Source organism: Carassius gibelio, chromosome B5 (assembly GCF_023724105.1).
Source record: "Carassius gibelio isolate Cgi1373 ecotype wild population from Czech Republic chromosome B5, carGib1.2-hapl.c, whole genome shotgun sequence".
Taxonomy (NCBI): domain Eukaryota; kingdom Metazoa; phylum Chordata; class Actinopteri; order Cypriniformes; family Cyprinidae; genus Carassius; species Carassius gibelio.
In genome coordinates this window covers 15,449,351-15,475,128 of record NC_068400.1, presented here as the reverse complement: position 1 = coordinate 15,475,128, position 25,778 = coordinate 15,449,351, and the positions used below count along the sequence as shown (strand labels likewise).

Below are 25,778 nucleotides of genomic sequence, written 5' to 3'. Positions count from 1 at the left end.
TTAAAGTGCAGATCTGTGCACACGCTAACAGCTAATATAGCCCACAACCCATCGGATGAAGATTTGATTAGAACTACAAACACAAATAAAAAATGTTAAACTACAAACATGGAGGCTGTGTTAGACTGACAGTTATGTGGGGAGTTTTAGATAAAGGGGTTTGCGACAACAATCTGCAACATTTGAAACTTTAAAAATACATATTATAAATGCAAACACAAGTAAAGTTCTTGGCGTGAAAGAACCGTGACTGTCAGATTAGTGTGCCTCTTCATTTATCTCAGAGCTTTAAAGATTTGCTTACTATAATGCTGCACACTTAAAAGTATGTTCTTTTTCTCCACAAAAAGAGTGCATACTTTCTGGGAGTAGTATAAGCAGGCAAACTGAGATGCCGCATCAATCAATATATTTTGTATAACTATATTTAACACTGAAACATTTATATCTCTGTAATGTTTGTAATGATTTTCCTCGTGGCCAGAAAAAGCACAAAGATTCAGGGTCAGAGGGAACAACAGAGTGAAGCTGGGCCAAACTTTGCATGGGGCAGTTTCTGCTTCTACCTCTTTGGGCAGTTATGCAATTCCCAGAGAAGCAATAACTGAACTGTAAAAAACATAAGGAGTCAATGTTTTAATGATTTAATTTAAAGTATGTCCAACTGGAATAAAATGATTCTTCAGAATGGATAGAACAGAAGAAATATGACTTCAGATAATGAGCATACAGTAAGTGCTTTAAATGGAAAAGTTCCAGAGAAAAAAGAACATGCAGTACAAATGCTGAGTTAATATACAAATTCAGTATAAAAAATAGCATACAAACAATTATATGAACAAAAAGTAATACCACAGATATTGCACAAATGCTCAAGTGGCATTTTCCTGCTTTTCACATCCACCTGATGTTAAAGGAACAGTTCACAGCAGTACACTTCATATACACTTCAGCAATACACAATGATTGAAGCTGTTGCACACTGAAAATCTTCCTCCCTGGGTTAAAAAATATTTAAATTTGGTTAGTTTCTCAAGACATGGCCTCAGAAGACTTCGGAAGTGTTCATGATTAATACGTTTTTGGTATTTTTGTCCTCTTTGAAGTTTGACAGCTCCTGGTCATTGTCTGCTTTCACTATATGAAAAAGAGCAGTGTGAACATTGTGCTAAACATCTCCTTTTGTGATCCACAAATGAAAGAATGTCATACAAGCTTGGAAAGATATGAGGGTTGATGACCAATGATTTTTCTGAACTAGCCCTTTCATTTTTTAACCCACTTTATATGTTCTCTTGCTCTTTTGTTATATAAACAGACAAATAAATGTATATTCTGTAAACATACATGAATGAATACACATTAAATGTGTAATATACAGTATACTGTTGTAAATGGATATGTGTTTGTTTGACTTGCAATATTTAAAATCATTGGGGGAAAAGATGAGACCTCAATTTAGGAAAATTCAGGCCAACATCTTGTAATGAATCTACATTATACTGATTTAACTGTTTAAAGCATCTACATATTATAGTGTGGAAAAAACACACACACACAAAACATCTTTAAAGTCATTTAATTACTAAAGTAATTTATAAAATATATTTTGTCACTCAATAAAGACAAAGTTACAAAATGTCAAATATATATATATGATAGGAAAAAAGAAAAAAAAATCAATTTATATGAATCTCATGGAAACATTTTCGGTCATATTTCACACCGTAATCAAAGTAAAAAGTCATATATATATATATATATATATATATATATATATATATATATATATATATAGTGCTGTCAAATGATTAATCGCATTCAAAGTAAAAGTTTTTATTTATGTATGTATGTGTGCTGTGCATATTTATTATGTATATCTACATACACATGCATGTATATATTTCGTAAAAATAGATTATATTTAATTTTTTAATCTATTTATAATATAAATTATATTAATATAAATATAGTCATGTAAATATTTTTTATAATACATACTGTATGTATGTGTCTTTATACATGCATAATAAATGTATCTTATTATAATCTAAAATAATCGCGATTAAGATTTAGTGACAACACTATATATATATATATATATATATATATATATATATATATATATATATATATTAAGAGTTCAGACTCGAAAGTCTCAAAGTGCCATCTGAAATGTTCATCTAAAATAAGCATTTTTTTATCAGGCTCCTCTGCTTAGATTTAGTAATTTTACTCTTATTGTCAAAAGGACCTATGTATTACCATTAAAGTGAAATAAAAAATGAACGCAAATATAGAAGTCTGCTAAAAATTCTCAGTTTAGAATTACATTTCTGATTTTTCACTGCATCAGAAAATGTAACTTTGCTAAAAAAAATAAATAAATAAATAAGGTACTGCTTCTGTATTTCTATTGATTAGGGGTTAAATATGACACGTTTTGGCAGATTTCAAGAGATTCAGCAACTGTTTCTAGTTATGGTCAAACAAATATTAAACAAATCTATATCCACAGAGACTCAGAGGTAGCCATTTCCCAATCTGTCCCATTTGAGACAGCCTTTCAGTACGAACTCTAAAACTAAACAAGGTATTCCTTTTATGTTCATGTCCAATAGTTTGATTTGTTGGAATATTTCAAAAGTTCAGTCCACAGATGAGTGTTTGGATATGGGGTGGTCTGACGTCTGTTCGGTCGCCTCTTTGAGCCACATTTAGCTGTGTCTGAAAGCGAACTGGTGCGTCAGACCACTGTTTGTCTGTGAAATCAGAGAGGCACCGGCGCAAGAATGCGACGAATTTCCTGTTAGTTCCTGGGGGTTATGCATTGTTTTTCCTGTCTCTGGGAGCCAAGCTTTTTTCTTTTTTTGTTCTTCGTCCCCACTGACTTCCCGTAGCCGGGAATGCAAATGGAGTATTGTGAGGTACAGGGAATGTTTCAGGATTGCTACTGACTCTCTTTTTCTTTCGCTCTGGATGATGGGACATGTGGAGCGAGATGGTTTCAAGAGGGAGAGAGCGTTAGGTGCAGAGGGACGCATGGCAATGGCATTATGCCATGCTGCTGGTGGGTGTGCTCTGGGTGCTGCCAATGCTGGCGTTGGCACTGCTGTCCTCGGAGGGAGACGGGTGGGTGGGCACTGGCTGCCGTTTGGTCAAACCACAAGGGCATCCGGATATAGAGAAGACTGGACAAAAGACACAGGGAATATTGAGTGTAATAAACAAAACCAGATTTCCATGGCAACTATCGAGTGAGGCGATCGACCGTGAAAAGGAAATGTGACAGGAAAGAAGTAGAGGATGTGTGCTGAGGAAAAGATTGACTCATTTAGAGTTCAGTTTACCTGAGAGCTCAGCTGCCGTTGATCTCATTCCCAGAGCCATAGGATGCCCTGAAACACATGCACACATGAGATCAGGACATTATCATATATCATAAACTCATAAATGGATCACTTATATTCAGAACATGCCGAAAAGTCCCTTCAAGACAAGAACAGTTCATCAGTCTGGAGGTACTGCGGCAGCGGCCTTACTTAACTGCTTCATCTTATTTCTAGTGGGAAATCATCACGAGGCTTGTTAGAGCTGCTCTCTCCACATCTTCCCTCATAAGCTAAAGAAGCAGAGAAAACTCTACCAAACACATCTTCTCACGCTTGAGTATTTTAATAAATCATAAGCTCCGCTAACCATAACTCATTCCAAATGTCTATAACTCACCTGTTCGTATCTTAATGAACCATAAAGCACCGGTGAGGAGAACTCCAATCAGAAATCCTCCGAATGCGATTCCCAGAACAGCCAAGAGTCCGAACTCAAAACACGGATCTGAAAACACAGCAAATATTCAATACAGAAGCCATTGCTTTCCCTCATTCAGTGAAAGACAATTGTTAAGTGAGTTTCCCCATGGTTCAGCTGAAAGTGATAACTAGGTCAGACTGCAGCAGTAAGAAATTGGGGGCTCGTCCGGGACTTGGGTGAGAAAGTGAGAATTATACCCCCAGACTTAGTTCTACTTAATTTTGACATCAGTCTTCCACTGGCACAGTATGCCAGTTAACATTAGATGACATCAGTTTTGGGGAAGGTAGTGTGTATCTGTAGTTTGTCAAGCTACAAGCTAGTCATTACAAAGAGTAGAAAGAGTAGAAAAGAAGCTACCTTAAAAGTAGCTAGCTACACTAAAAGCTTCCATCGAACTACAAGAAAGTTATCGGGATCATCAGGTTAAGTCAGCTGTATTAATATGGTACTTTTCCCAATACACACTTTACAGAAAACCATCCCCTAGAGCAGCGCTCCTTAACTCAAGTCCTAATTGACCGTGTTCTGCAGACTGAGGTTCTAATCCCAATTTAACTTGCCAAGATTTCTGTGATTTTCTAGCAACTCTGAACATCTTTATTAGCTTGTGTGGGTGTGTTTGGTTAAGATCAGAGTTAAACTCAGCAAGACACCAGCCCTCCAGCACTGGAGTTGAAGAGCCCGGGTTTACAGTATATCTCAAGGCTGTCAAAATCCTTAAACCCATGCAGTTAAATATGTTTATTAATATAAATGTAATAAACATTTTAATGCATTTACATTACATTCTATTGCAAAACTGATCTGAATATTCTGAGCAGATCAAAGCTGCACACACTGAAGATTGGTCATTTGCATGTTTCTCAGCAAGACATTTGTTACTGATAATTTATTTATAAATTAAACCCTTATAGGATGCTTAAAATTAAAGTGTTCTTATTATGGTGAAATTTTTATTTCATCTTAGCTCAACTAGTGAAATATATTCTGCAAGAGGGATGAAAGAGATCTCATAAAACTATCATAACACATTACACAACTCAAAAGTTGAAAAAAATATTAAGTATAAAAAGTAGATAAAAAAAAACGTCACTTTGAGCATTTAATTGTTGCCCTGTTTATTGGGTTTTAAAGCTAATGTAGTTTTTTTCGGGGGGGGGGGGGGGGGGGACCTTTATATATAAATTACTTTGATACTAGGGACTGATGTGCTTTAGAGCATACAATTTAGCCTTGCTATTACGATTCTTAACTTGGCTGTGTAAAGACAAATTTAAGGCCAGTTTTACTAAACAAGAAAAATTAACACAAGATCACAATTCCAAAACAGCACAGATGGGCATGGAAATTTATGTGGGTTATTTACTAATAACGCGCAAATTAAAGAACACAGCTGCAACATCATTTACATATTGACCAACACAATATACCAAGTGCCGCACAAATTAGTGTAGTCACAAATAAAGAAGCCATAGTACATTGAAAAGAACTGGAGGCCAAAAATATGAAGGGGTTGCAAGAAGTTTTGGTAGACCTGGTATTGCGTGACTCCTAGTTGAGAGTTCCAGGTCGTCTTTTATTTCCTGAAGCAAAGTAAAAATAGCATGGCTTGGCAAACGATATGTTAGGAAAATATGTTCTTCCGGCATTCCAAATAAATTAATATGTGAATTAGTACGCTCTCTGCTCTCTGCAGTGCCTCCTTTAGCAACAATAATTGTAGGCATTTCAAGTGCAAAATCGTTAAACATATGCTTTTTGGCTATTAAATAATACCCAGATACCAGTAATTTGACAAGCACAAACAATAGAAAATCTCATAGTGTGATGTAACAATTCACTAATTTTCTCGATTCATCGACAACAAACCCTGACGATGCAATGTATCCATCTTGAAATACAGATTTTTGAATCGTGAATCGCTGATTTCAGACAGTAATCGATTTAAAACGCTAAGAACTTCTATAGTGATTCAATGCTTTCAAAATATATACATATAAATTAATACTAGCACAAACTAATGGGGACCTTGAACAGTGTTCATGGCTCGCATCTCTCCTTCACGCACTTCACTATTTACCGCCTGTGATGGTCACAGGATTGCGCATGCACTTTGTCTCACTGACACATTTTTTTTATATCGTGCTGTGATTAGCGGCAGCTGGATGCAATAATTGCATGCCAATGTGCATTGGTTCGTTTAGTTTACAATCGAAGTAGATTGGTCTATCGAAGCGATATCCCATTTTCGTCAGTCACCGACGTGGCGTTTCCGTTCCCTCCTTCAGGGAAAGAGGGTTACCATATGTAACCGAGATGTTTCATTGCATGATAAATGTGTTTTAACAATGTCGTTCAAATTAATGTATGAAGGAAACTGTTAAAATAACCATTGCATTAACAACAACCTTGGAATAAGAGCATGAGGCTCATCTGATAATCGGATGCATGAAAGTCGCATTGTTGCCAAAGCTAACCAACATGGGGCGCATTTTCTTTCAGAACCATAATTCGCCGATGGGAGGAAAAGTGAAATACTATAGCATTTTATTTTATGAAAATGAGGTAAAGAAGTTTTAGCACTGAAAGAGAACTGATCTCATGTTCAAAGAACTTAAAAAGTGCCAGGCTATATCTGCAGCTATGGTCCAGCTGTGTATTTAATATCTTATTGCAAATTCAAAGTAAAAGATAAGAAAATAATAATACATACATAAAATTATTGTATTTGACATTTGTTACTCAAAGATTCAAAGCCCTATTTTTAATACTCCACTCTAGGGATGCTCATTTCGATTAATTTTCCTGACCGACAACCGCCGCTCGTTAATCGATTATTAACCGTTAACTGATAAGATTATAATATTGAATTGGCATTAAATACAAATAAAATTGACGCGTATCTGTGACCCTTTAAAAAAATACAAAAAAATTTTTATATATAAAAGGGTTTATTTTAACGTGCAAACAGCAGCAGCATACAGAACCGGTTTCAGTTAAAATGTCCACGAACCTGCAGCATTTCTGACAGTGAGAAAAATAGAATAAAAAATTTACAAATAAAAAACACAATAGACCTACACTAAATATATTTTTTAAACTTAAATAATTAACAAATTAAGATTAAAAAGAAAACACTGAATCCGTTTGAATGAAGCTTTCAAAAACCGGGAATTTTTTTCGTTAGACTAAGATTTATCGTTAAATAAAAATAGCAGCCCTACCTCAACTCCTTGTCTAATTTTTATTTAAAAAAAGCAACATATCAATGTGATGTGGGGTCAGTCTGGAGCGCAGCCTTTTGACAGTTAGACCCGCGGCAGAAAACACCCTCTCCGATGGGACAGTTGTACCGGGAATACACTGGTAACGTCTCGCTAGTGGCCAGCTTCGGGAAGCGCCTTTCATTTGCTTTCCACCAGTCAAGAGGATTAATATCCAGAGAAGGAGGATCATCTCTCATATAGATGGATGTCAACATCTGCTTCTGGATAATCAGTGCGTTATCTCCTCAGATCGCCGTGCATCGCATCTTCTCCCTGATAACATGGAGGGCAGTGTTTGTTGCCCTTCATCACTCGAAGCGCGTGGGTGTTTGCTTCGTAAATCGTACTTGTGCTACTGCTGTATTTTAATACAGCGCCGCATCATTTACAGGTAACATTGTCGCCCTTTCTGTTAAAATGATCCCACACAGTGCTTCTTTTCGCTCGCTTCATTTTGCTTCCCTTGCTCGGGTGCCGACGCGCTCCGTGAGTTAATAAATATAAGCTATATAGTAGGCTATTTTATTTTTAAACCATGCAGCAAAAAAAACAAAACAAAAAAAACCTTAAAAAAACGTTTTAAACCGTTTAACTGATAGTATTAATCGGTCAAAATGTTTACTTTCGGTTAACGGTTAAACGGTCAATATGAGCATCCCTACTCCACTCCCATTCATTTCGCATCTGAAAGTGAAATTCCTTCAAATGCATATTCATCAAGGTCAGGTGCAAAACTGTCCACACCTTTTCAGCACTAATTCTTCACACTAACAGATGTAGCTGAGCTAGTAGCATCACTACTTAGTTACTTGTCAACACTGGATGAAATCAAGGGCATAACTTTTCAAAGGTTATTTAACACAAAGCTCAGGATGCTCATGTCAAAATTGGAGCAAACACAGACACAACAGCGGTCCTCAAGTGCATCAGTGAGACAACAGTGTCTGCGAGTGGGTCAAAGGCTCATCATTTGTCTCCTGACGCGTCCATTCTGCATCCTCTCTGTTTACATCTCCACCATATGACCTTCATGTCCTGGTATTCATATATGCCGCTCTACACACACACACACACTCATCTTCCTCTCCATGACAATGACGGGAAACAGAAAGGTCAATGGCAGCTGCTTGTTTTTCCTTAAGTTGTGCGTGTCTGTTTAATCGCAATCTTTGATAGCGAGGTGTTTGCTAATGGCCGAGCACCTTTGCAAAGACATGCATGTTTACCAAAAACACCTTGGCTGCACAGATAATGGTTCCCAAGAGGCTTGACGGAAGGGTCTGTTTTATGTCCATTCTCCAAGTCAACAGCAGAGTTTCCACAAAATATCGGCTTTTATTTGTATGTTTGGTCAGAAAATCTAAGCTGAACAAACAGAGGCAGGAAACAGCCAAGAAGGTGGTCAGGAGGGGATGAACTTCATCCCCTCAAAAAGGAAGGACAGCCCAAGGGCCTGAATACTTTACAACACAGGCGTATGTTAACAGATCCTACGACCTGTTTTCTACTCAGAGTTTTCAAACTGACCATGTCTCAGTGCTGATCTCTGGACTTTCAGAGATGCCTTGCAGGGAAAACACATTCAAAGAAAAGTCAACATCAAGAATCACACCAAACTGCAGAAGCCCTTGTCTATTGTCCCAAAGGGACAACAGTGGAGGAAAAAAACAACATGGATGGAGACTGATCGAAGCACGTAGTATCCTGCAGAAACATGACCCTGTGTCAGTGTTTGTGCAGAGTGCAGTAGGCCTTCACTGTGGCCGGAAGTGAGGAATGCAAGACTTTGTTCTTGACTCATCTTCCCGGGGACCCTCTTTCCTTTTAAAGAACAACATCTTCCATTCTTTGTGTGCGGCTGACAATGGAGACCCAGGCTCCATGTTCAGAAAGGCTGAGCATACCAGACCTCGGACACAATAAATCCCCCACTGGCTCATTATTTCTGATTGCGGCCACAAGGTCAACAAGCAGTCCTTTCTATAAACACCCCTTTCCCGTCGTCCTCATCCTCATATCCTGACCTCATCTACATGTCGACTGATGACGTCAGCCGGAGGTGGGGGCGGGTGACACAGGCTCCAGCATTACCAGAATAGCACAAAATTTGCTGAGGCAAAATGGGAGTAGTTGGAATCTGGGACAATGGCGTGTCATCCCATTGTTGTGATCTGAAATGAACACTGCTGAATGGTGTTTCAAATGGGAGGATTTATTTCCTGTGTGTTTCCAAATTAGGACTAAAATGTTATCCAGCATCACAGGGTTCAAGGTTAAAGGGTATCACAAGTTTCCTGAATATCTGATAAATCATTTTGTGGCAGCTGACGCACAAAGATGACCCAACGAGATAAAGGTTTCTGGCCATCTCATCCAAGTTTGTAAATTTATCATTGGCATTTTACACAGACTGTGGGAGCACACAGGGGAAAACTCATAACAGCTTTATGAAAGTGTGTTAAGGATGTTGAACCTTTTGAATGGTTTATTACTGTAATTAGCACAATAAGTGATGATTATCTGGACAATACTTGAGAATTGTATTATTTTCATTATTTTTATTGTCATTACATTACATTGTCATTATTTGATAGCTGCTTTCAGACTATTTTGAGTGATGATTACATACACATTTCATATCAGTTAATATGTTTCAGAAATTCTGTAGAATTTTTTTTAGAACTCTTTTTTTTTTAGCAGATGTTGATATAAAGCTGATACTGTATGTACGATATCATTGTATTTGATTTAAAGATAGAAAACACCATACTGCAGTGATTTATTTTTTATTTTGACTAAATTTTGTTGATAGGCAGCTTGAAATTAGCTTGTACTCACTTTGTGTCGAGATATATGGCTTGACCTGCAAGCTCCTCTTGACTTGAATTTCGGGTGTACAAAACTAAAATCAAAAAAAAAAAAAAAATACAAGAGATGATTGTGTAATATGGGCTTTGCAATGAGTGTTTTAAAGTGTCTGAAAAACAGAACTCCACTAACATTTCTACTTTCGCGACAAAGTTTTACTGCACATTCGAGGTCCCACGAACTGGATGGCAGGTCCTGAAGCATCTTGAAGGAGAGTCTCTTAGGACAGTTCTTGATGTTGCATGGCTCCTCTTCGAACGATATTTTCGTCACCACTGGCATGGAGCGAACCCTACAGCTGCTGACCTTAATGCTGGAGAAAATCCCAAACATTTCTTCTCCGAGGCTCTCAATTGAGATCTGGTATAGATACAAAATAAATGTTTTAGGTTTTTGCAGGTGTTTGCATTTGTATTGTGGCATATCAGAACCTCAATCATTTTCTATGGTGTTTGCCATGATACCACTCAGCACAATCTATTGGATGGACAGGATTTTTCTGTAATTCAGTACTTCTGAAGTATGTGTGAGCCACATGAATTGTGTAAATATAAGGTTATCTGGACAATATTTGCCCATTTGATATTATTGTGATTAGTTTATATCTGTTTTTAGACTATTGTGAGTGAATATGATAAGAAATAGATGTTTCAGAAATTCTGTGGACAGCTCATTTAATCCCATTATATGGCCAGTTAATCGTTGACTAATGTAGAACGTTGACTGGTTGCAGTTGTTGATATAAAGCTGATATACATTATTTCACTGTATTTGGTATAAAGACAGTAAGTAATATTTATTACTTATTATATTTATTATTTATTATTAAATTAGAAATAGATAATATGAAAATGACCATGATAGGCAATAAACAGTTTAATACTTTTGGAAGCACTTCTTGATTCAGCAAATCCTACTACGCAGATGAAGAAGTAAAAAAAAAAAAAAAAAAAGGGATTTCAATATAAAAGTGACTCATCAGCCAAACAAAAGTATGATTTCATTACTGATATCATCTCTGCAAACGCTGCGAGTTTGGGTTGTTTATAATGTCAATTTGAAAACTATTATAAAATATTATTTTGTTCGTACCTGATTACATGCCTGTTACTGAAAGCTGCAAATTGGGTCCTTCAGAAATCTCCACAGAATAATTACAATAAATGTAGACTACAGTATATGAGCCCTGAGAATCATATACCTCCGCATAGAACCCCTTGTCACTCTGATCTCTGCTGCTGGGATCCAGAGGCAACCTGTAGTCTGGAGATGAGAACAGCTGCATCTGAAGAGGAACCGGAAAAGAACTGGGTGCTCGTGTGGTGTGCTCCACTTCTGCTGATACTACAGGTGAAACAACTGGACAACAGACAAACAATAATACATTTAATAAAAGTTCACACCTCGTAAACGTAACGCAAATGCAACACCTTTCCATAGTTGAAAAGCAAGGTTTCTGCAGCTTGAGGCTACAAACGATGTAAACTAATTTTTATGGAATCAGTGCACATCAGGAACAATTGAGTGGCACGTGTTTGTCTGCCAGGTCTTATAGACGACCGGAGGAATTTAACAAGCATATGTTTTCATGCATGTTAATAAGAATTCAACAGATTGACTGTAAATGCTTTTGAGCATCCCATGAGGAAACTCAGGCACTGGTTTTACTGGAAGAGTAGAGAATCCTCTTGAAAGAAGGACCTCAAATGAGATTAAATATGTAATATCTCAGCTGTTTCTCTTTTAGATAGAAATTAGATTATGCAGAGAGCAAAATGGAGGTTTTTGCTTTAGTTGCTTTGCCTTTGATGTTCTACAGAGAAAAGACTCAAAGTGAACTAAGACATTCCCAGATCACATGAACTGAACTATCCTCCACATTAATTTCATAGCTCTATACTGCATGAAAACAATCAACTTGTATCTGTTATGATTTCTTCTTCTTCTTCCAAAAAAAAAAAAAAGTTGATAATAAAATGAAACACACGTATATCTGATTCCTGACCAAACCTAATGTCCAGGCTAATGAGAGAGAAAGAAGATCCGCAACACATTACCCGGGGAGCTAGTGCTGTCCATGATCCTCAGCTGGATGTATGTCACATTGAGACGGATCTCAGAGTAGCTGGTGATGGTGCTGTTGTAGCGCAACAACACCTCCTTCTTGATTTCTCCAGGGTCATCAGAGATCGTAAACATCGCTGGCACACTAAACCCATTTAAGGTTATATGATTGTTCGTCTGTAAGAGAGAAACCAAAAAAACTAGTTATACAGAATCCTTGTTATTTAATTTGTTAGTAATAAGCACTTATTTTGATGATGATTTAAGGTCGTGAAAATGTGGACGCTTATTTACGCAATGGAATAAAAATATAAAGTCATTATCTCTCAATTCTTACTTTTTTTTTTTGAAATTGTAAGTTTACATACACAACTCAGACTTATGAGAAAAAAAAAGTCATAATTGTGAGATGTAAAAAACCAGATGCCAAAAAAAGCCAGAGTTCCAAGATATAAAATCATAATTGTGGGGTATAAACTGACAATTTGGGGTTTTTTTCTCAGAATTGTAAGTTTATGTTTCGCAACTGCAAAGTATTGATTGCAAGATGTAAACATGTAAATTTCAAGTTATAAATTCTCAGTTTGGATATTTATTCAGGATTTGTAAAAAAAAAAAAAAAAAAAAAGATAAGTATTAACTGCATGATGTGAACTCAAAATTGGGATGAGAAAGTTTTCAGAATTGTGAGATGTATAAGTCAGAATTTCATTATGCAACTTATAAATGCGAGTTATGTAAAGTTAGTGTTCCGAGTTAACTTGCACTATGGATTTTCTCACTTATGATTTATGACAGAATACTCTATGGATTGCAATAACAAGATTGTTTTTTTTTTTATGTCAGATAAAAAAGTCCCCTTTTATATTTGTATTCTGGGGTGGAAATAGGCATGTCATCTCACCACAAATTTGTTTACTTTAGCGTCATTGATGATCCACTCAGTGCCTGTTGGACCTCTCAGGAACAATTTAGACATGGATGATATATGCAAAGAAACATTCCTGAAAAGAAAAAAAGGCACATTAATGCAATGTTAATTCATGACCAGAGTTTTAAAAAAATGGGGTGATCACATTTCAATCTTAAACTTCACACAGAAGAGATTATAATTAGAAGATGTGAGGGACGCAATGACAACAGAGGAGAGATAAAAAAAAAATAAACAAATAAAAACCTCAACTTCAATTCTGTACTGTACAGATAATGAGTAAAGACACCAGAAGAAGTGAAACACTGTCCCAGTCAGAGTACAAGCTGCATTTTGGACCAATCAAGAGTGATACAGAAATAAATGGTTTCTGTATCCCATTTCTATTGGGAAGTTGCAAGGTTCCATTTACCGTATTTTGATGTCATCAGGAATATTGATCACGTGCAGTGGTTCCTCAGAAGGCTTTTCGTAACATGATTTGAGCTCATCAGATTCAGATTTCAGCTTCAGATCAATGAACCGTTTATCTGCTGGTGTTTCCAGCTGCAGGACACACGTTGATGGTCGCTGTGCAGCTGAAAAGAGTGTTTCACAAATGACCAGATCACTGATAATGTACTCATCTTAAGAGGCGAATAGAAAGATGCGGAGCGTGATCTTACCTTTAATCCCGGTGAAAGTGATGCTCTCGGGATCTCGTGCTGTGGTGAAGGACGTCACTCCACCAAATGTCTCTACAGCCCATTTCAGAACTTCAGAATCGCTGTCTATGAATGTGGCAATGTGTGTTTGTGGAGGTCCTCCAACTGGCTGGGAAAAACTTATTGAAGTGTTGTTTGTTACCTGTAAGATGGACGGAAATTAGTTTGATTTTAGAATAAGAGACAATATAATACCACGTCAGGAGAATCAACTTCAGTCTTCACATGCAGGCCTGGAACTAGAAGGACAATTCTGTTTGCAGACAACACAGAAAAGCAATATCTGCACTAGTGTTTAAAGCCTGTTATTTACAATCAGGCAGTTTCTTGCAGAGATCCTAGATGGCAGTGTCTGACTTTTGACGAAAATAAAAAAAAAAAGATTTCAAAATATATCAAAGAAGACTCTTCTGCTCATCAAGGCTGAATAAACATATTTCTGAATAATATCTATTGTGACTATATACCGTTCAAATATTTGGGGTCTATTTATTTATTTATTTATTTTTATTAAAGAATGTAATACTTTTATTCATCCAGGTTTCATCAAATTAATCAAAAGGGACAGTAAAGAAATGTATAATGTTAAAACGATTTCTATTTCAAATAAATGCTGCTCTATTCATCAAAGAATCCTGAAAAATAAAGTGGATCACCGTTTCAACTCAAATATTTGTAAGCACAACTGCTTTTACCTAGATAACATTTAGAAATTATCCTTAAGCAGCAAATCAGCATAATTTAGAATGATTCCTGAAGGATCATGTGACACTGAAGACTGTAATGTTGAATTCAGTTTTGATCACAGCAATAAATTACATATATTTATACAAAAAAAACAAATAATTTAATTTCTAATATATATATATATATATATATATATATATATATATATATATATATATATATATATATATATATATATATATATATATATTACATGTGTGTGTTAAAACAATTAACTGTATTTTTTATTAAATAAATACAGTCCTAGTGGGCAGAAGAAACGTCTTTATTTGTGTGTGTGTGTGTGTGTGTGTAGCATAATCACAGCATAATATGTGCACAGTACAGTAAAACAATGGAATAAGAATAGCTGATATGGAAATCAGAATATAAACAAACAAACATATATGACGCAAAAGCAACAACCTTGCTATATTTATGAAGAATGATTTATAACCAGAGCTCTATATTATACAGACACAAATTCTAGGACAGCTGTACCTTTACCATTGCTCACAGCTTTTCAAATCGTAATTATAATGAACCTTCCGTGCAAGAAATAGGTCACCTTCAAAGTGTGCTGAAATGCTGAGCACTGATCAAAATATCATATCAGGCTATGAGTGATTTTATATCATCAGTTATTTTAATGGAAATTCAAGCTTTATATAGCAACTTAAATGTGGTAATGGGTCTTTTTGATGACAAGTCTTGAATCAGTGGAAAAACAGCCTCAGTAAAACCTGCAGTTTTTGCCTTCATTTTAGACTTATTATTGTAGACAGGAAAAAATAGACAAGCTACCTGGTCAATTTATGTCAGAAATTAAAGTTTCAGTATACATCAGTATATAGTATACATGAATATCATTTGACTACGTGCAGCCCAAGAGATAGGAAGGCATGTATACAATAAGGATGGTCCGTAGATTTTTGGTCATTTGTCTTGGATTGGAATGAGTGATGTGTGGCATCAAAACTTCAGGAAGCAGCTTGACAGCGAGCAACCAAAATGAAGAAACGACTCCAATGAAACAATCAGAAATGTGTGATGTGATGATGGATCTCCAGAATAGACCATGAGGTCACACTTTACCCACAAATCAATAGAAAAAAAAAAGAGTATCAAATACAATCCAGTTTCTCTTGTGAAACACCATAATCTCTCATTAAACACAGAAAACTGTCATGACGTTCTGATGTTTGCTCATTATGTTTCCGTTCCGGCGTAACCTTAGGTATGTGTCACCACATTCTTACACCAAACGCGACAAAAAAAAAAAAAAAACGTTAAAAATAATTTGTGAACTTGTTGTCAGTATGTCATAACAATAACACAGCAGCAGTGTACTGTCAGGGATTTGTCATGTCATGTCATGCAGCGCCGCATCCAGTGTAGACAGCATAACTGATTTTAGTGGGTGCTATTTTTTTGTCACGTCGCAGCCGGTCGCGGGCGGTGTAGACACAGTGCCAGGTTATGAAGAATAAAGAATGGAAAAGTTAATAAAGCAGGTAAAAGTTATTAGAACCATGTTGAGGGACAAGCTAGCCATCACACTGCTCTAAACTTATCAGGAAATTTGTATGCTATTATTTGATTCGCTCTAGTAAAGTATAGAAAAGATTATTTTATTCGATTACATCAGCAGTGAATCTCTTTAAAACTGGCTGTTGTTCTCAAAACATTGCAATGACGATTTTTACTCGCATTTGGCACTTGGCGAGTTCTAATTTTAGGCCCTGGACATGAGAGTGAGTAATAAATGACAGAATTTTCTTTTTTGGGTGAACTATCCCTTTATTTAAACATTTAAAAGCACTGTTGATATTCTATGAATGTAAATAGTACAATCTACTCCATAAGGCAGACTTAGTTCTCTGCCAGTCGAGTTGTTTCAGATGCCGAGCGAACAGGTTGTGGTGGATTCAGGCTGGTGTTGGAAATGGTCGGGAGTGTTTTTCTGCCTGGCCTGCCCACATCTATTGATAAGAACAAGAACAACACGTGCTGTTTCTCCAAACTCAAGACATTGCATGTCTTCTCCAGGCCATCAGATTCTCCCATCATAACACACTGCATTTTTTATATCTCATGTCCTGGATTGAGGCGGAGCTGAATTTCCCCTCCTTGAAAGGAAACAGAAAGCTCCCTTTCAGTTTGCACTGCAATTCCAATGCGCATTGTTCCACAGCAATCTAATAAAGGTTAACCAGGTTCAGCGGTGGAAAGAACAAATTGAAGAAAACAAATCATGGAGCAGCACTGCTTGTGTCATACTGGGCTGTTTTGTTTCAAGAGCTCTGGCACATCCATATTCGACACTAGTTAAGTCTGTTTGCAAATTCTCATGGGGACATGGGCTAAACAAACAAGGTTAATTGCCTCTCAAAACAGTGCTGAAAGTGTGCAGCTGTAGCTGCTTTTATTGTCAGACACCTGCCAACGGCTCCCATGCGACACACCATTTGTTCCACTGTTAAATATAAAGATGTGGATGCAAGAGGCATTTTGCTGGCAGCTCATCAACAAATGTAGATCTGGATGAATCCTTTGCATGTGCAACATGTGTTATTTTTAGCAAACTCTGGCGGCAGGGATGTAGTGAGGGCTAAACGCACGTAAATGCCGTTTACACACCTCCCAAAATTCTGAAATATCGTTTACCCACCTCCAAAGTGCGTTTATTCACCTCTAAATTGAGTTTATCCACCTCTAAATAGCCTACAGTTCCTATGACATTTTAAATGAAGCTTATGTCGTTTTCGTTTCATATTGTTCATTATTAGTTTCATAGGTTGTTTGTTGTTAAAGACGAAGTCTTTCATATTGCGCTGGAACTTGTCAGTGTTGACCAATTGCTTGCGGTGTTGCCAGTAGTAGTGGGAAGTTCAGATCATTTTACTGGCTCGGATCTTTGAGTCTCGTTTAGCAAAATGAACTAATCTTTTCTCTTCCCGTCTCTATGGGACTGACAGGAAGAATAAAAGACTCAGACCTCACCTGTCGATTCAGAACCATAGACAGTAAAAGAAATGGACCCAGCGACCCCATTGGAACTCAACTGAGACAATGTGAAGCACATTTTTTGCGATTTTTAGCACTTTCCGTTTCTGACGCGCAGACTCAAACTAAGCTTGATGACGTCAGCAACCTGTCTGACAGATGTAAATCTTCTAGTAGCTGTGCATGCAACCTGCCATCGTTAATCTTGGACATAAAAAAGAATGTCCTTCTGCAATGAAGCTGTCTGTGTCATTGCAGTCTGTGTCATTGATAAAATATATGAAAGACAAAAGTAAAATTAAAGCTGCAAGCAGCATTTTACCGGGGTTCAAGCACATTAAGGCCTCTGAGGTAGTCAGAGCCAACCTGGATGCATGGATGACAGTTAAACACATCCAAAATGGAGAACAGGCTAACAGACAGACACACACACTGAAAGTAAATAATTAGACTAATATATTAATACTCTATAAGCATATGCACACACACACACACACACAAAGACACACATATACATGCACAAACATTTTGTTGCAGATATAGGTATTTGAAATAAGTGATAGGTGATGATAAACTTATTGCAAGTCTTCTCTTTTTAAGAGTTTAGATGTCATTTTGAGGTTAAACTGTAATCATAATGTGGCAAAATTTAAAAAACTGATATATCTGTATGAACAAAATGGAAAACATTGACTCAATGAGATTTAAAATGTTATAACAGTTCATTTTTAATGTTTTGGCATGAATTCATAAATCCTTTCAACAGTACTGTTCAACTTTACTGAATGAGCCCATTAGTGGTCTTCCGCTGCCATCTAGTGGTTATAAATTGCATTTACTCCAAGAACACTGTGTTTTTAAACATAACTGTTATAGTGTTATTTTTTTTTTTGCCCAATCTCTCTTAAATTTTGCATGCTTGTTTAGAATGAAATTATGCATTATTTTACACAGTTTTGATAATTTGTGGGCTTTCTGATTGTATTAATAGGCCTTTGTGTGCACTATGAAAAGAACATATTATGAAATGACTGGTTTATAGTTAAACAAATGCAATTGTTCAACATGTTTTTGATAATTATTGACCTTCAGAGTCTAGAGAATTGTACTTCAGTGGTTTTATTGATTTTCATCTTAAACCGTATCACAAGTATGCCAAAGTAACTTTTTTAAATAATCTTGAATATTTAATTAACAGCTTTATTGACAACATTGGTCCCAGAGGCAAAGTTGTTCAGAATGAGGAGATTTATCATATGATATGAAGATTTAGTGTTTTTGAGTGAATATATGAACATTTTCAAACAATTTGAGGCCATTTACCATATAAATCTTGTGTTTTGAGACCTTTTCTACTGTTATAGCGCCACCTATGGTCTGATCTCCATGAAACTTTGCATGCTTGTTAAGAGTCACCTGTTACATGATTTCACTTAGTTTCATAAAGTTTTGAGTTTTCCTTTAGGTTTTATAGGCTTTGGGGTATGTTTGGCCACACCCCTTTTTCTAAATTACCCTGTTACAGCTAACCAAAGGACAAAATTCAACATTTTTTTAATAATTATTGATCTAGAGAGTCCACAGAATATTTCTGCAGTGGTTTGGTTCCGATTGGACAAAAAACCTAGGACTAGTTCGCAAAAGTAGGTTTTTAACATATTTGTGAATAACAATTGAACGATTTGATTGACAGCAATGGTTCTTGAGGCAAAGTTGTGCATTATGAGGAGATCTATCAAATGATATGCATATTGTGTTGGTATGTGAAACACCACGTGATTACAGAGCCATAAAACTCGTTAACGCCAACTAGTGGCCGATTTCTTTCAAAATTCTTACAGACCTTAAGGTTCATGAGTCGAACGTACCCAGCGAGTTTCGTTCCGATCAACATCCGTTAACCCTTTCAAATAGGTGCTTAAAATTGTTTGGCCAATGGCAGCCATGTTTTTTGAGATATGCAAATGTCCTCATAGGTACTTGTGCCCCTTCAGACCAAGACACTGCATACCAATTTTCAAGTCGATCGAGTCAACGGTTGCCAAGTTATAGCCATTTATGTGTTTTTTCTTTTTATAGCGCCCCCAAGTGGCAGAGGTGTGCAATTTTTTTCATTTGACCAAAGATTGAGCTCATAGATATGTATACCGAGTTTGGTTAAGATATCTCATTTCATTCATGAGTTATAGCCTGTTGCGTAAAATTGGTCCTCGACTTTCGAACATTTTGGCATCCCTATACGACAGTGAGTCGAAATTTCTACTTTTTTTTGATAATTATTGATATTCACTGGACAGAGAACATTTCTGCAGTGGTTTGGTTCAGATTGGGTGAAAAACCTAGGACTAGTTCGCAAAAGTAGGTTTTGGACATACGTCAAGTTTGCGAAAAAACTAGGCCTCCTAGACCCAAATTCAGAGTGACCGTTTTTAATTTCGCATGACCCACGGATTCCAGAAATGTAAAATTTTTGGCTCTATCACAAGCGGTTTAGGAGCTATTAGCAAAAACGCATTTTCGATCACTGTAGCGCCCCCTATTGGCCAATTGGGCTGAGACTTTGATAGGTTCTCCCCAAATTGAGCTCTATCATCTGACCAAGTTTCAAGTCTCTAGGCCTTACGGTTTGGGCTGCACGTTCAGTTCTAGGGCAGAAGAATAATAATAATAATAATAAAAATCCTAACAATTACAATAGGGTTTCAGCACTGCGTGCTTGAACCCCTAAAAAAATATTTGATTCCAGCTTGTTAAATGTGAATATGTTCTAGTGTCTTCTCTCCTCTGTGAAAGTAAACTGAATATCTTTGAGTTGTGGACAAAACGAGACATTTGAGGACCATTCCTGGGCTTTTGGGGAAACATTGATCCACATTTTTCTGACATATTATAGACCAAACAACTAACCGATTAATTGAGAAAATATTCAACAGATTAATCGACTATGAAAATAATCCCAGATCCCTAATCATTCGGTACAAGTGCATTGCATTGGAACCCCTGGATATAAGCCTCCCTCTCTATTCCTCTTTTTTTTTTTATTGTTCTCTCTGTTTTGTCATCAAGTAAACTTTATAGATTTCAACCTTATTATTCTTTCTTGAGTGTCTTTAACAAGAACTTAGATTAATGTATGAATTGAATAGTGATTGTGTGACCTATATGAGGGAAAACCAGTGATACCCTTGCTAGTAAGATCAAATGATAGCCTATAGCGATGTCATCAGGATACACGTACACCGGTAGGCAGTGGCCCACAGAATTTATAGTTTACCCACCTCTTTTTTTACCACTACACCTCTGTCTGACGGGATTTACAAATGAAAACACTAAATGCATTGGTACTTACGTAGATGTTCACTTTGGGATTGCCATGTAGCATGATGTTTAGTTTGCTTCTGGAGGTGATGATCACCACCGATGGGTTTGCTGCAGTTAAGAAGAGTTGTGAAATTTTCTCTTCTCCCTGTGAAAATACATGAATGGAAGTTTTTAATTTAATGTTTGAAACCATGTTACAAAAAATATTCTTTCTGACAAAACATTTTATTATCAATTGCCAATAGTCTTTCTGTTGTAAACAGCAGAGTATATCTTCACAATATAAATGAAAAATATCATATATATGTTTATAGTTTTAAATATATAATGATTAAACATAAAATGTATGTCAGTGGAAAAATAAAAATTCAAGTCTAAATGGCACAGACTAATGGGTTCTTAACGTAACTGATGATATTCACAGCATTAAGCCACTTGGCACAAGCTGAATGGTTCATGTTGCATATGCAGCCAACGAGCTTTAGATTTAAATGGCTGGTTAGCATCCACTCTAGCACTTTAGCACTTTAGCCACCTTCCCCAGCTCCAGCTGTATAGATCTGCTACTGCTACAGGTTATTTTATATATTTGTGCAGCAGTATGTCTTAAATACTCAAAGCACTGTATCAGCATATGTATTGGCAGCAACAAGTTCCTTACTTGCAGCAGCAGCAACAGCAATAATCTACAACTACAGCAATAACCATCAGCAGCAGATCTATTCCGCCAAGACCAAATATATTAACATTGTCATATCCATTACCATGCTAAAATATTCTGAGAGTTGTCATTATATAACAATTTTTGTTCTTCCTGAAATGTAGTTTGTGTTTATATAGTGTGTGACTTTGTGTGTGTGTATTCCACAAAATGATAAAAAAAAATTACATTCATAAAAACAAGTAACAATTAATATATGGAGAGCTTGCAAAATTAGCAAAACCAGATAACTTCATTTTTTATCATGTTTTTTATTATGTTGTCACATTTTATTGTTTTATTGTGTTAGTTAGCTGGATTCTTTAGTTACTTTTTAACCTAATCAAGATAACCCAACTTCAGTTTGACTGAGATTAATTGGATTGCACAATGAAAAAACATGATTTTTGAAAACTCTTAAAAATTGAGTTATCTGTTTTTTGCAAATTAACTCTTCATAATTAAAATAAATAAATAAAAATGTAGTGCTGATGCACAGACAAACCATATATTGAATAAAAAAAAACTTTTTTTTTTTTTTTTGCTGAAATGTGGTTTCTACACACACAAACACACATGCTGGTTTGCTATCCTTGTGGTTGCATTCCACAGGCATTATCACCCTACACCTAACCCTAACTCTTCAAGTAATCTTTCTGCATTTTTCGAATTTCAAAAAACTTTTGTATTCATTTAACATTCCCTATGATTTATGAGTTTGTTTATTTGTAAAATTTAGGTCCCCACTGTGACACGGGTCCCCGTGAGTCCCCATGTGTGTATTCAAAGTTTAAAAAGCCACACAGATGGGAAATCAAAAATTACCTGTATTACAGTGTATGATGTAGCTGTCCATCAGTGTAAACAATGTGCAAAGTAATTAAACCAAAAAGTACACGATTTATAAAGTTATTGGCTTCTAAAGTAAGGAGTCGACTCTGAATCGCTGAAACGAGTCGTTATAGATTTCAAATCTTTTGCCCATCTCTATGTACGTCACTAGAACACTTTGCATAATAATCTCCGTCTAGTCTTGGGAGAAACGGAACTCTGACCTGCCCCACCCCCCCACACACAGACGCTCTAGTTGGTGTGATAGCGTCATGTCGAGGAGACAGTGTGTTTTTAATTGTAAAGACAAGTTTGTTTTATTTTCACTGCCAAAGAATGAAGATCAGAAGAACCAATGGCTAAAATTCATTTTTACCACAATACCAGAGCAGTACAACAAATCCCTTTTGTTGGTTTCACAACATTTCACTGATGACTGCTTTTCTAATCTCGGTGAGTTCAAGGCGGGATTTTCAAAGTGTTTGGCCATAAAAGAGGGTTCATTACCAAATTTATTTACACCAACGAGCATCTCCGAATCACAACGCGAAGTATGATTATGAAGTTATGTGTTTGTTTTCTCCTGAACGTATCAGTATGTGTGCTGTCTGCAGCCTTTGTCTGCGCTGATCTTAATTTACAAACACATCATTAAAATGAAGTGTAACTCCGTGAATACTCAACAAAGAGACATGAGAGAGATATCTATAGGAAGCATGTCTACTTTAAAACTAAAAAAGTGCTGCCGTAAATATTCTGTGATAAAGTAATCCATATGAAAACAATCCGTATTTCACGTCTCCCTTCATTATATCTAATGTGACCATGCCCCCGCGCTGAACGCGCTATTCAGATTCAAACTGAAGCGCGTGGTTTGAATACACCCACACAGAAGAAAAAGCAGCGAGACTGTTCAAGTTTTTTATTTTACTGTTTGCTTCGCGGTGAGAGGAATAAGACATAATTCACCCCAAAAAGATGCTAACGCATTGTTTACCGTGAAGTTGTATGCAGAACAACCAATCAAAACTGACTATGTCAGTTGACCAATCAGAACACGGTATGCTACTGAAAGGTGGGGTTTAAGGAAACTGAATCTTTTGAACAGCTTTGCGCGAACCCTTTGGGGATCTCTGAGAATTGAAGTAATTTTAAAATGATATTTTGACAAAATGACAATGTTTTTTAACCTTGGATGGATTTAAACCTATTGTACAGGACTTATAAACAGTGATGGGAAGCTTAGAATTTTCATCTTACTGGCTCTTTAAGTCCCCACCAGGATAGAAAAACAGGTACACACAAACACACACACACACACAAACACACAGTATGTTAGAAAAACTCTCAAAATATATATTCTGAATGTTTTTGAATTTATTAAAAATAAATTTACATAAATTAATTGTTCATACTCATAAACAATAAATGTATACATTATACATCAATTTTCATACACATTATTAACCCACTATTAATGCCCTAGCAACAAACTCACAACACTATAGCACTGTAAGGATGACTTCTGGATGGACAAACAACACACTTCAGAAAATGTTAGTATACTACACTAATCTTGAGTGTGCTGAGTGATTGTGAATAGGAAAGAGCATCACTCAAACTACAGCCACAGAGAAAAGCACAGTTCAGCAATTCATTCCATGCACATTTCACAAGTGTTTTATCCGGTTCAGTTCACGCAGCTCTTTCTAAACAAGCTGATGATCAGGATTGGGTGTGTAGCAACCAGGTAAATAAGGAAGACATAGAGAATGCGCAGAGTGGTGGGTTTGAGATCTGCTGGAGTAAAGCAGTATATAGCTGGAGTAAATGATACAATCTGATCCAAAAGGCAGAAATTCCCACAGGCACTTTTCCTGTGATTAGGAAGCGCAGAAATCACGCACCCTAAACATTTGTGCTGGTCTGGCAGTGCCACTGTTGTTTTGCAGACATACAGACGCGCTGGAGTGTGGTGTGGAAGTCCAGCTGCTGGTCATGCTTGTGGTTTACCTCATGCTTCCTGCTTTACTGCCCTAACACAGTTTAAAACTCAACTAAAGTTGTGCACAAATCACACACATCCCTAATATTCTATTAATATTAAGTTGAAATGCACATTAAAACTTAGACCTGTCAATTTTAACCCTAGCTACTGTATTATATTTGATAAATGTGACCCTGGAGCACCAAACCAGTCTTAAGTTGCTTGGGTATATTTTTTGCAATAACCAAAAAAAAATTGTATGGGTCAAAATTATAGCTTTTTCTTTTATGCCAAAAATCATTAGGATATTAGGATTACGTTCCATGAAGATATTTTGTAAATTTCCTACCGTAAATATATCAAAACTTAATTGTTGATTAGTAATATGCATTGCTTACTTATTCAGCTTTCAGATGATGTAGAAATTTCAAAAATTGACACTTAAGACTGGTTCTGTGGTCCAGTGTCACAAATGAATTTCTAAGGCCTGCAAAAATGATCAAAACTTAGACGCATTAGAATTTCATCTTATTTTTGTTCACACACATATCAGCATTTGCAGTTTAGTTTGAGTATCGGAGTAAAATTGAGCTGTTTTTTCACTGATTTTAAATGTTATTATTCATTATGCTGTGTGACAAAAACAGTGTTCATCTCCTCAAAGCACAAAAATGTTGGAAAAAAATTCAATAGAGGGCTTAGAGATGATAATCAACTGATGATAATAATGCACACTACTAACAAAAACATGATAAAAATATATATAACATAAACAATGTTTCTAGGAGAAGAAAAATGCAGCAATACTTTCTTTATGTGTTGGACACGTTTGAAATAATATATGCATATATATAACAAATAATGTTGTAACAATAACGTGTTTTTATTATTTTGTACCCTGTAGCTGGTGCGTCATTCAGGACTGGATTGAGAATACTCTTTAAATTGGCAAACAGGATGGAAAATGTATGTTATAATTAGAATTAAATGAATTAGAATTAAAAGGTAATGACTTGGAACACATAACCAATGTAATGTAGTTTTAATCAATATTATATAATTTTTTTTCAGTGCTGTGGCAATTTTCCAATTCAGTGAAGGTCTGAGGCAAAAAATCTTTAGAAAAATGAAAATCTGCTAACCCTCAGGTCATCCAAGATGTAGATGAGTTTGTTTCTGATTTGGAGAAATGTGGTTATTGTGATTTCTTTATCAGCTGTTTGCACTCTCATTCTGACGGCACCCATTCACTGCAGAGGTTCCATTGGAGAGTAAATGATGGAATGCAAAATTTCTCCAAATCTGATGAAGAAACAAATTCATCTTGGATGGCCCGAGGGTGAAGGCATGTTCAGCACGTTTTCATTTTTGGGTGAAATATTCCTTTAATGCATGTACACGCTACATAGGCATGCTGTCCAGCAAGAAGTACAGCAAACCTTTGATCAATCAGATTATATTAATGCATCCTCGAAACAATATACTTTGTATTGAGCAACACTTAGATGTTGAAATCTGTGTCCTGGGGTTTTCAGAGCAACTACTGTATGAATCCAGA

General features: G+C 36.2%; 2 protein-coding genes across 7 annotated transcripts in view; one reads left to right on the top strand and one right to left on the bottom strand.

Moving 5' to 3' along the window:
- The window catches only part of LOC127957234 (uncharacterized), a 364,986-nt gene that overhangs the window by 51,570 nt on the left and 287,638 nt on the right, over nt 1-25,778 (top strand). The window lies entirely within an intron of this gene.
- Nucleotides 629-25,778, bottom strand: part of LOC127957237 (endoglin) — a 46,291-nt gene continuing 21,141 nt past the window's right edge. For 2 of the 4 annotated variants that reach the window (XM_052555679.1, XM_052555680.1), the window contains exons 4-14: nt 20,731-20,847; nt 13,611-13,791; nt 13,358-13,523; nt 12,919-13,018; nt 12,008-12,191; nt 11,152-11,309; nt 10,083-10,310; nt 9,921-9,984; nt 3,730-3,837; nt 3,351-3,398; nt 629-3,191 (exon numbers count right to left, since the gene is read on the bottom strand). In XM_052555679.1, coding sequence (XP_052411639.1) covers nt 3,055-3,191; nt 3,351-3,398; nt 3,730-3,837; nt 9,921-9,984; nt 10,083-10,310; nt 11,152-11,309; nt 12,008-12,191; nt 12,919-13,018; nt 13,358-13,523; nt 13,611-13,791; nt 20,731-20,847 — 1,491 coding nt within the window. In that variant the 3' untranslated portion in view covers nt 629-3,054. Of the gene's footprint in view, nt 3,192-3,350; nt 3,399-3,542; nt 3,623-3,729; nt 3,838-9,920; nt 9,985-10,082; nt 10,311-11,151; nt 11,310-12,007; nt 12,192-12,918; nt 13,019-13,357; nt 13,524-13,610; nt 13,792-20,730; nt 20,848-25,778 lie in introns of all 4 variants that reach the window. The other 2 variants (XR_008153741.1, XR_008153740.1) reach the window with 2 other exon arrangements.